This window comes from Melanerpes formicivorus, unplaced genomic scaffold, assembly GCF_026170545.1.
Source record: "Melanerpes formicivorus ecotype bairdi unplaced genomic scaffold, bMelFor1.0.p_v2 SCAF_21, whole genome shotgun sequence".
NCBI classification, from domain to species: Eukaryota; Metazoa; Chordata; class Aves; order Piciformes; family Picidae; genus Melanerpes; species Melanerpes formicivorus.
In genome coordinates, this window is record NW_027142373.1 from 3028593 (window position 1) to 3040525 (window position 11933).

The following is an 11933-nucleotide window of genomic DNA, read 5'->3' on the forward strand; positions in this document are numbered from 1 at the left end:
GCAAGGAGCCTTGATGTGGCTAATCCCTACTGGGGGAGGCTGAGGATTCCTGAGGGATTTAGAATCTTAATATCCATTTGCAATGTAAGGGAGATGGATGTTCAGGTCCTCTAAGTGGCTTAAACAGTCTCAGCCCTGGCTCCTTCTGGCATGTTCTGTGAGCATTCCTGGGACTTGGGTGTTGTGTGTTTGGTCCATCCAGAATGGATCACTTGGTTAGCATTTCCCAAAACAGAGGAGCTCTGTGTTCCCATAGCCTTTCTGTGCTGGAGTTGAAACAAACACCTCCTGCAAAGCAGTGCAACGTGGGGAATGCTGCTTTAGGCTGCTGTACATCTAGTTCTCTGGAGGTGTGGGCTCTGCAGATCTGCTTTGCAACTCTGTGTACCAAGTTAATTCTGTCTGTTTCTAATCTTTCATAACCCTGATTGTGTAGCAGTGAATTGTATTTAACACAGGCTGTCCTGGCATGTGTGTGTGTAACATAGTTTGCTGTTAACACAGGAGTGTCTGTAATCCTCACTTGACTCTTCCCATGGGGGTACCAGGGGTGCTGGTAAAAGCTGATTGGGTAGGAGAAAGGACCCAACTTGATTTAATCCTGCTTTGAGCTGAGTTAATGCAGTACTACAGGACTGAGCTCTGGCAGGCTTGCCTTGTAAGCCTCTGCTCTGTCTTCCCTGATTTTGGCTTGTCTTGCTATGTGCCTCTGGAGCTTCTTCCATGGCTGAAGCAGCTCTTCTCTTGAGCCTCTTCAGATGCTCTTTGTGCAGCCTCCTTGGTACACTCCAGAATTTCTCAGCTAGCTGAGATCTACCCCTCTCCCATTTGCCCAAGCAATCCCAGAGACTCTTATCAAGAGAATTCTAGATTTTATCAGCTCTTTATCCAACTTATCTCTTTGCCTTGCTGCTCCCAGTTCTTCAAAGCACCTGTCCTTGAGGTGAGTTTTAGTCCCACTGCATTTGAAGTGAGTCTTTTTCCTTCAGCTCTGCCATTCAGGCTTCTGTGGAGGGGATGGGGAGGACTTTGTGCTGCTGTATCTTCCTCCTAGGGTGAGTAGGAGCTACTAAGAACTGCTGTGCTACTACTGTTAGAACTTGGCTTATCCTCTGAGGCCTTCTCAGCTTTCATACCTCTGGGAAAACACTTGAGAAGCTTCATGGGTTTGTGTTAAGACACAGTGGAGATTTTTACCCTGGCCAAACCATGCTGCCTGTTTGTTGAAGGAGCAGGTTGGTTGTGTATCAGGCTTCTCAGCCCTCTGAAGCCCTGCTCTGAAGACCAGAAAATAGCTTTTAAATAAATCAACCCAGAGCTGAAAGCTTCCTTCTGGAAATGTTAAAATGGGGAAAAGCAGCTGCTTTCAGCAACTCCCTTGATAAAGGCTGTGTGATTCTTCAAGAGTTTCCAGCTTGTGGCTGTTACAACCAACCCTGAGCATAGCCTGTTTCAACCCAAGCACTGTGAAGTTTGGCAAAACCTGGGAATAATTGTAAATTATAAGTTCTTAGTGGCAGCAGCAGGCAGGTCTGGCAGTGGTGACTGCTTGCAGAGCTGCCAGTACAGAAACTCAGGCAGGCAATGCATGAGGGATAAGGGGCTGCTATGCTCCAGGCTGTTGGCAAGTGGTGATTCCATGGGTGTTGTGCTGGAGAGTGGATTTTATGGACAAGTATCATCCCCAGCTGAGGACTGGGCATTCACCTCCAGCCCTGATGAAAGCATTAGGAGGAGCTTCTTCCTAAACTGGCCTGGTGTAACAACATTGAGGTGCAAACAGCAGTTGCAGACACTCAGACCAGAGGCCCCCAGAACCTTACCAGTACACAGAGTGTCTGTGGCACAGCAGCTCTTTGTGAAGAGATGTTAGTATGATGTCTTGTCTCACTAATCCACCTCCTAGCCAAGGAGCCTCATTAGATAAGTTTGATCTGTTTCTAGTATTCCTATCTTGATGATCTTCATCCTTTAATAGTGTGCCAGGCTGGCTTGCCCTAATTTCTGTTAATGTGAATTAGATAAATGAATTGCAGGTTATAAATGGATCTCATCAAAACAGGAGAAACAAAAGAGCACATAACTGAAACATTGGCAGGCTTCCTCTTCTACTAATTGCTTTTGGAGGGAATGATATGCAAATAATGCTTGCACCATCCACCAAAGGAACACTGTTGGATCTCTTGTTCACAGCTCACCAGTGCAGTACTACATGAAGAGAAATCTCCCCATCTTCAAAAGTGCTGGCAGTGGTTAAGAGGGTCAAGGTAGAATCAGAAGGAACCTAGGAGGCAGTGTTGCTGAGGTGCTGGAGAGCAGAATCGTCTGGGAGCTAGTGCCATGGCTCAGCTGGTGGGGATGAAGATTGGAGCACTGTGCACTGAAACAAAGAGAGAGAAAAACTTAGCTCAGTCTGTGCCCAGTGTCAGCAGAAGGGGCCAGTGCCTTGTCCACATCACAGAGGCACTGGATTTTGCTTTGCAGTAGGAACAGCTCCAGAGCTTCACAAGCAAAGTGTGTTTCAGGCCCTAGATGTTAGCCTCTTCTGTAAGAAGTTTGTTCATAAGAATTTGACTGTGAGTTCACTGGTTTGTGTGTTTGGATGCCTGCCTGAGGTGGGAGCTCAGCAAACCTGATTGTAAAACATACCAGCCTTAGATGGCACCCTGCTGGGGACTCTGGGCAGGAGAACCACCAAGCACCCTCTGCAGCACACTTGCTCCATTGTGTTAGAGGTGATGTGCTCAGAATTGCCCTGCCAGCTGCTTTCCTATGGTCCCCAGCTCTGCAGATCTGTTAGAATAGAATAGAATAAACCAGGTTGGAAGAGACCTTCAAGATCATAGTGTCCAATCCATAATCCAACACCACCTAATCAACTAAACCATGCAACCAAGCACCCTATCAGGTCTCCTCCTAAACACCTCCAGTGATGGTGACTCTACTGCCTACCCAGGAAGTACATGCCAATGGGTTCTGTGAAGAATTTCTTCCAAACATCCAGTCTGAACCTTCCCTGGTGCAGCTTGAGACTGTGTCCTCTTGTTCTATGGCCCCTCTGTGACCACAGGTTCTTGCCATCCCCTACCTGTCTGGCACTCTCTTAGGTACTTCTCTGTCAGTAAACCAGCCCTTTCTTGTGTTACATAGCTCCTCTGAATCACACCTTTTGTCCTGATGGAAGCAAGGGCAGGAAGTCAACCTCTCTTAGGTCACCTCAGTAGTTTTAGTGACTCTCAGGCATGCAGTGAGCTGAAGTTTGTTCTGACCACACAAAAGAGAGTGGCTGAAACTCATGGAGTATGGTAGGAGGTTTATGTGGGAAGCTGATTGTGGAATGGAGCATCTCCATCTTGTTCATGTTCCTCTCACTATCCCATGCACAGTTCCTACACTCAAAGCAGAAGTTCCAAAGCAGTGGTTTTCATCACCACATGGCAGTGATGACTGAGGGTTGTTGAGGTGTGCTCTTACAAGTGAAATGGTTTGTTGTGTCCAAACCTGTCTCACAGGCGGCTTGTTCTTAGATTCTCCTGCTCTTGTCTTCCAGAGCACTGTGGCAAATGCACATCATGTGTGTTTAGCACTTGAGTTTGTAGCACAGGGTAAGTGGGTTGTGAGCTCAGCTGAGGGGTCAGGTGGTGAAAGTGGAAGATGCCATACAAGGTGAGATGCTATAAAAGTTGGCCCTCGAGATGTTCTGACCTCTTGTTTCAGGTCAAGTCCTCGCAACCCTTCTGCAGCATCTGACCTCTCAACTTATTCCACCGCCTCTCTGATCAGTAATGAAGAACAGTTTGAAGACTATGGGGAAGGAGATGATGTGGATTTTACTCCCAGTAGCCCATGCCCTGATGATGAGACCAGAACCAACGCCTACTCTGACCTTGGCTCATCTGTATCTTCCAGGTTGCTCCTTATTCATTAAGAAACACTTTTTCCCATTTTGGTCTTCTCTGACCCTCCAGAGTTTACACTGCTTACACAGAGTCACCTTCTGCCCTTCAAGTGACAGACCACACTTTGTGTGAGCTAGAGCAAATATGTTGTTTGTGATAACCTCTGCTCAGTCCTTTTGGAACAACTGGGCTGCTTTGCTTGTAAGGATTTCTCTGTAGGGGCTAGTACTGGAAATTACCTGCTGCAAGCTGGAAATCAGCTCAGTGCTGAGTACCAGCCTTGATGCAGTGGAGAGAAGACCTGCAAGAGAGCTGCTTCTTTTTAGTGTTCTCTTACCACAAAGCCTTACCACTAACCTGCCAGGTGGAGTGCTCTGTACAGAGCTCCTGGAGAGCACAACCAAATAGCTGCTGTCTGTTAGGAGCTGGGAATGCCACAACACTCCACTAGTTTCCTGCATGTCACCTCAGTCTCTGTAGCTCTGATGTCCTCTGACCAAGTCAGTTGCTGATTTGAATATCCTTTCCCAAGCAAGGGAATGGGTGAGCAGGGTTGGGAAGAGCTGAGCATGAAGGTGCTCTAGGATTTGTCTGCCTGGATCAACAGCACACAAAGGTCTTGCGCTTCACTGCTAACACAGGGCCAGCTCACTGCACCCCTCTGTTCTGCATGCAGCCCCCACGTGCTCCCCTCTGTTTCAAGCACTTGTTATCCAACCTTGCCACCTCTGGCATGCATGCAGAGCCAGCACCCCTCTCCACTGCCCTTTCATGATGGTGGCTTGTGTCCTTCATCCTCTGTTTCTTCAGGTTTATGCAGCCCTTTCCATTCCCATTCATGGGGCTCTGTGCACTTTATGCCATGATTGCTCTCTTTTATTTGAGTTTATTTTCTCTTTATCATGCCAAGAGCTACCGTTATCTCCTCTTTAGACCTATATCTGCTCCTCCCTTCCTCCTCATTCTAGGGATCCCTCCATCCTACCATCTGAGGAGGTTTGTGTAACTTCTTCTTACCAGACCACTTTGTTTTTCACCTTCCTGTCTTTCTCTTGGAGAAAAAACTCCTCAGGTTGCATGCCAGGGTGTATGGGAACACGTGCAGGATCAGAGTGGGACATTGTTGAGGTGCAACAGACTAATGTAGCAGCTTTGGCTATGGGCATCACATTGATTCTGTATACCTTTTGCTGTTCTTCCAGTCACCCAAACTGATTCTTTCCTCTTACACCCAGAGCACATCCTCTGTAAAGCCTCAGCTCACACAGGCAGATTTGTCCTGACTCGTTCTCCATCATCAGCTTCAAGTTAGATGAGCTGTGGTTAGATATGGTTCCCCAAGTCCCTTGCCTGTGATTCTGGCACACAGCCAAGAGGCAGAGCTGTTGTGAGTTGGTTCTATGGGCAGTAACATCTCTCCTTTCCTGCAAACAGTGCTGGCCAAACCCCCCGAAAAATGAGGCATGTTTATAACAGCGAGTTACTGGATGTTTACTGCTCACAGTGCTGCAAAAAGATAAATCTGCTCAACGATTTGGAAGCCAGGCTGAAAAACTTGAAAGCAAACAGGTAAGCAGCCTATTGTGGTGCTTTTAGCAATGCCCCCCTGGAATGGCAGCAGCTAGCAGCAGGGGGAAACGAAGGAAGACCTCTTTCCTTCCCTATAGCCTGTCCTGGCTTACATGTGTTGTGCTTACTGAATAGTAAAAAATTCAGACCTGGACACCTAGCCTCAATCAAAATGCTCTTTTTCATTAGGTACTAAGTGTTTTTCTGATTTAAGGCTCAGGCAGCATTAGTAAACTCAAATATTTCAACTGATGAATTCTTTGATTGCAGGGAGAGAGTGTTATTTCCAGGACTTTTTCCCAGGAACTGGGGTCTGCTGTGCTGCTTGCTGCACATCTACAGTTAGCTGCTGTTCTCTCCTGATGGGAGGGAAGTGATCTGGCAGTTCCTTAGCTAATGCATGTAACTTATACACACCTCCTGAAGCTATTGGTCAGCAGAGTTACTTCTTTCCTGGTGGATTTTTTCTGTCCTCAGGGGAACTGGAGAAAATGATGAACACCATGGCAAGAGTTACGTTTGGGGTTCTTTTCAGTTTCAGCTTTTTCCTTACATTTCTATCTCTGCCACTCCATCCACTTCCAAAGTGTGCTGAGCACTTGGAAAGGATCCAGTGCTTCAAACAATCTTCTAGGGGTTTGGAAGGAAATTGTTTGGTGGGCTGCTAGCTCCCCCTAGAAACTGAAGGTAAATCCTGCCTGGCTGCTTAGTCCTTGGCACAGAGCGCACTGTGCTTGGTCTTGTCTTGATGACACAGCAGGACTTGATCCTAACAATGTCCTGTCCTAGCAAGGAGTCTGCTAACTCCCAGCCTGTGACCAGCCAGGGCTTTGGTGCCTTTATGATGGAGGCTGAAAGAAAGCAATGCCCAGACAGAGCTGTGTGTCCGTGTGCACAGAGAGATGTGACATCCTCTCAGTGAGAGCTGCAGCTGCATGTTTTGGGTTGGTTCTAGTGCTGGTCTTTCATTTAGATAGCATTAGTCTGGCTGCAAAAGGGAGCTGTGGAAAGGGAAAGCATCGCAGTTCTGCAGTTCCTGTGCTGAACTGGGAACTGTGTGGGGAAGGACAAGCTAACTGTCTATAAATCATCTAGAAGCTGGGGATCCATCACTAACTCAGTGTCCCTTTGTGCTCTTCCTAATGTTAGTTTCACTCTGATTCACACTGACAAGTCTCTGCTAAATTTAACAGTATTGGAAAATTGACTTATTAATAATCACAGTACTTTGTGGTTCCACTCACCTTCATGTTGTTGGGAACTGCAGCTTTTGACTCAGTCACATTTTTACTTCACTAAAAATGTCAATAGTATGTTTTGCTGTGCATTTCAGCTGGAGTTTAACTTGAGATTGAATCCAACACTGCTCAAATAAGTCTTTAATTCTTGTATCATTCCTTCTATATCCATGTAGCCCTAACAGGAAAATATCAAGCACGGCTTTTGGGAGGTAAGAGTCTTCGAGTTTTTTGTGAATACACCTGGAATCAGCTGTAAAAATTCCCTAAGTGAGGATGGGGGGAGAGGGAAAGACTGAGGATGGGGGGAGAGGGAAAGACTAAGTTTTGGAAAGCAAAAAGGTGCCAAGCCAAGTTTTCAGGGGAATGGGCCTGTATTTGAGTAGGAATATTACAGAGTATAGAAGCCACTGCTTGGAGCAGGCCCCTGGACTGGAGAGCTCTGCTGAGAACATAGAGAGTTGCTTCCTTGCCTGCCAACTTCCTTCCTTTATACTGTAATCCATCAGTCCAGCTAGTGCTGTTTTCACCCTCAGAATGTGGGTCTTCTTGTCCTTGTTGCTAAAATGCAAAGGAAAACAGGATCATCACTTTAAAAGGGATGTAGAGAATTGAGATCTTCCTTTGAATGAACCAGCCCTGGGCTGGTGGAAGATCCTATCAAAAGCAACAAAGAGCTCACACCCTAGAACTAATATCATTGATTGTGCTCAGTATGACTTCATTTAGCTGCCAGGCTCTTGTGAGGCTTGTGTTTAAGCAGTTTTACAACTGCTTGTCACTGAAAGGACTGCATGGATTTTAGCTCTGGATATTCAAAGTACAGAACCAGGCTGAAAGACACTACCCTCTTTCTCCTCCATCCTCATCAAGCAAATTAATTATCCTTCTGATCTTTCAGACAACTCTTCCACAACAGTAACTTCAGCAGCAGTAATGGCAGCACAGAAGACCTGTTCAGAGACAGTATAGACTCCTGTGATAATGATATAACTGAAAAGGTGAGAAGCTGTGTGCTGCAGTTAATGTACCCAATAAAATCCTGCAGCATGCATCACTTGGCAAAGCTCTCTTGCTCACAGTTAGAATTTCAGAGCTTAATTTTCCTGCTGGCTTTGCAGGGAAGTGTGTCCCCTTTGAAAAGGGTAAATTCCAACAGGAAACAGTGAAAAACTGTATGAAGAGAGATTCTAACTTGATTCTTTTCCACCTCCCCTTCCAGGTAACATACTTAGAAAAAAAGGTGACAGAACTGGAGAATGACAGCGTGACAAATGGTGACCTAAAGAGCAAGCTGAAACAAGAGAACACTCAGCTGGTTCACAGGTAACCAAGCATGCAGACAGTTCTCTTTATTGTGTCAGAGCAAAGCCAGGACAAAGCTTCAGAGAGGGAACATCTTTGCCTGAAAAATATGGCCAAGCTTTTTGCTTAATGCTGCTAAGATAAGGCCTAGTCTGAGAAGTCCAAGTGGAGCAGGGCTGAATTTTCAGCAGGCAGGGACCTTCCAGGCAAGTTCCTTAGCACAGAGATGTAACTGACTTGTACAGAGCCAGCTCTAAGGTTACAAGTTGCCACTGTTTGTTTTCTTGGACGCAGCAAGAGCAGAAGGCTGGGTCATTGTCCCCACTTCTTGAGACTGAGAATATAAGAATAATAGATGAACTGATATTACTTAATTCTATACTTATTGGGAAGATTAAATGCCGAGAGAGATACTGGGAGAAGTTAAATGCCGAGAGAGATGGTGAAATAAAATGGAATAAAGGAATAGGGATGGAAGGGAAAAGCAATGAAGTTGCACACTTCTTCTGGAGTGTTTATGAAGCTGTTACTGAAATGAGATCTGGTTTCCTTAGAGTTCATGAGCTAGAAGAACTATTGAAAGACCAAGAAACATCAGCAGAACAGACCCTGGAAGAAGAGATAAAGAGACACAGGGAAGCATACAGCAAGTATGAAAAAGAGAAAGGCACCGAAATCGAACTGCTAAATACAAGGTAACAAACATCTTGGTGCCACCCTGAACAGAATAGTTGCTCTTTTCCATTTTTATCTAGCATGTCAGGGTAGGCTGTTCTCAACCAGGCAGTGCACAGATGGTTCCAGGTTAGTAGCTCTACAGAGTAGCTGTGCAGTTGCATGTCTAATACCCAAAAGCTTGGAGGATGCTTTACATTAATGCTTTCATCCACATGGTACACGTAGATGGCTTAGCTGGATATCTGGCATGGATTCAAGGAGGGGATGGTGACCGGCTGTACCAAACACTTCTGTCTGCTTGTTTTTTCCTACTTATTTCTTTTTAGATACCTGTTGTTAGATGCATAAGAGTCTGAGGGTCTGTGTAGGATTTTTGGCCCTAGAAACAAGCAGAGGAGCAGCCAACAGCTTATGATTAAAAATGCTAAGATTAGAAAGATTTTCTTGTTCAGTCTTTTATCAAATGCAAGTGAAATGGCTTTTTGGGGCATGCTATTTTGCATGACTGCATGCTTGAAAAGGCATTTGCTGTAAGATTTTTGTTATTGACACAGGGTTCAGCAACTGGAAGAAGAAAATGGGGAGCTGAAATGCACTGTCACACGACTGAAGTCACAGACAGAGAGATTAGATGAGGTAACAACTCCTGAGAAATTTCACAGCAGCTGCGCTGGTGTAAGAGCAAACTTGTCTAGTGATTGATCCAGCTCCTATAGTTTGGCTTCCCTAAGCAAGACCATTGATGGAACTGGAACATTGGTCACCTTTGGTGGCAGGAATGCCCCAAGACAGGCACCAGCTTATGGCCAGCTGCATCTGTAGATTTGGGTTGTAAAACTGGAGGTGACCCCTGCACTTGCAGGCTGGCTCTGAAGCTCTCCCTTTGTTCCAGGAGAGGCAACGCATGTCAGACAGGTTGGAAGACACCAGCCTGAGGCTGAAGGACGAGATGGATCTGTACAAGAGAATGATGGACAAGCTGAGGCAGAACAGACTGGAATTCAACAAGGAGAGGGAAGCCACACAGGAGGTGGGTGTGAAGAGGGATGTGAGACCAAGCAGTTGCATCTCATCTGCATAGGAGCCCATCTGAAAAAGGGTGGGCAGGATGAACACTGAAAATACACCATCCACTGAACGTGTGACTGGGTTGTGTTTCTATGGGAGGAGTACCCACAGGGTGATGAATGCTGCAGTGGCACTCCCTGACCCACAGGGTTTACAGCTTTTTGAGAACCTGCAGCCCTAACATTCCCTTACAATGTTTGCAAGGGGAATTATGCCTCTCAGACATGAAGCTTAGAGATCAGAGCCACTTCCAGCTCTGCAGTGACCTGTGCTTCCATGGAGGAGCCAGGGGCTGTACTGTAGGACTGTCCAACCTCAGCCAGGCTCACCGGGTGCTGCTGGCAGAGGACAGAGGTGCAGCACAGCCGCTGCCAGGGAGGGCTGGTGGTGCAGGGCTGAAGAGACATGGCCTGCTTGCATGCCCACAGCTCATTGAAGACTTGCGGAAGGAGCTGGAGCACCTGCAGCTCTACAAGCTGGAGTGTGAGCGTCCAGGGCGTGGGAGGAGCTCTTCATCCAGCCTGAGCGAGTTCAACGCCAAGACCAGAGAGGTGGAGATGGAGCATGAAATAAAACGTCTGAAACAGGTGAGCAGGGACGGGCCTCTTGGTCCCCATGAAATGTACAGGCTCTGGAGAATGCCTCTAGCTGCGACCCCTAGCACCACTGCCTTGAGACTTGTGCTTCTCACAAGCACAAGACCCCCGTGTTGCATCTGGCTGGGATTTCTTGGCACAGGCAGCATTAATTGTGCACGTGGGAAATGCCTGGCTCAGGCAGGGAGGGCTTGTCACTGGTGGCTAAGAGTTGCTGTTAGCTTGCAGCCTTACCCTATGTCATCCAAGCTACCTGTGATTTTAAGAAGCCATTTATAATGTAATGAACCCTTGTAGGAAGAAGTTAAAAGCAATGTCTTTTTGTCCTTAAATAGGAGAATCAGAAACTTCGTGACCAAAATGATGATCTTAATGGACAGATTTTAAGTCTTAGTCTCTATGAAGCTAAAAATCTCTTTGCAACGCAAACAAAAGCCCAGTCACTGGCTGCTGAAATTGATTCTGCATCAAGAGATGAGGTAATGTGCTTTTAAAATCAAGTACTACATCCAAAAATAAGCATTTTCCCATGTAATTAACTGCTAAGGTTGAATTATCTGAAGCTGACAAATGAAGAACAGAAAAATCTGCTTTGCTGGGAGTTCAGGAGTGTTAGAAGATTGCTTTAAATCTAACAGTAGTTTTGGATGCTCCTTTTAATATAACTCTTCCTTATGTCTTTCTCAACAAGGTTGGAATTGTTAGAATCTCAGTGAACTGTTCTACAGTGGATTAATTTTAACTTCCATCTTCTAGGGTCTCATGGTGATATGACATTAATTTCATCTAGAAATTACCAGAACTAGTTACTGAAATTTTGCCTTTCTGTTCCAGATTTAGTCCTTAGTTACTTCAGTAATGAGCTCTCTCTTGGATCTAAATTTGAGCTGTGTATTCCCTATAGCAGAGCTGGGTTCTTGGAGAAAGTAGGTAGTGTGCAAGTAATAACCTGGTAATGCTTTGGGAGATATTACAGGAGACCCCATTATGGGGCTGACTCAAGCTGGTTTAGCTTCCTTTAAGCTCCAGGCCACATCCCAAGATCAGGCCAATGGATATGTGCAAGAACTCCCAGGGAAAAAGGCAGGTTAGTGATGAAGGAGATTAAAAGGAATTGTTTGCCTTTATGCTTTATTTCTTCTGGACAGAGCTTTCATTTCTTCTTCAAGAGGAGTCCTGAGACACATGTTTTTATCCAGTCTGTGCTTGAATGACCCTGTTGGCTCCTGGGCAGTCCCTTGAAGTGCATACTTGAGTTTCTTGCTGAATCAGAGCACTGTGAATAAAGGCTTTTAATTGTTGAGCTCTAATTAGGTAAAAGCAAATTGGGCTTTTGCTATTGTCAAGAAAAGTCTTTATTTCTCCTTCTGAATCTCATGACTCTGGCTCATGTAAACACTCCCTCTCTAATAGGAGGAAAGTGTCTCCCTTACAACTGTGGCCCAGGTTTATTAATCCTCACAGACCTGCAGAAACTTTGGCCTTGTGCCATTTTTCCTGTAAAATCAAAATGAAGGCAAGAAACTGCAGATTCAGGTGGGACTTACAAAGGCTAATGAAAATGAACATGGTCGAGGAGC

General features: G+C 45.8%; 1 protein-coding gene across 4 annotated transcripts in view; it reads left to right on the forward strand.

Annotated features, from left to right (window-relative positions):
- RAB11FIP4 (RAB11 family interacting protein 4) overlaps positions 1-11933 on the forward strand; it is a 111379-nt gene that overhangs the window by 93441 nt on the left and 6005 nt on the right. For 3 of the 4 annotated variants that reach the window (XM_068151031.1, XM_068151034.1, XM_068151033.1), the window contains 10 exons: positions 3718-3909; positions 5334-5468; positions 6883-6918; positions 7608-7707; positions 7929-8032; positions 8566-8706; positions 9244-9325; positions 9582-9719; positions 10186-10344; positions 10689-10832. In XM_068151031.1, coding sequence (XP_068007132.1) covers positions 3718-3909; positions 5334-5468; positions 6883-6918; positions 7608-7707; positions 7929-8032; positions 8566-8706; positions 9244-9325; positions 9582-9719; positions 10186-10344; positions 10689-10832 — 1231 coding nt within the window. The remainder of the gene's footprint in view (positions 1-3717; positions 3910-5333; positions 5469-6882; positions 6919-7607; positions 7708-7928; positions 8033-8565; positions 8707-9243; positions 9326-9581; positions 9720-10185; positions 10345-10688; positions 10833-11933) is intronic. The other variant, XM_068151032.1, reaches the window with a different exon arrangement.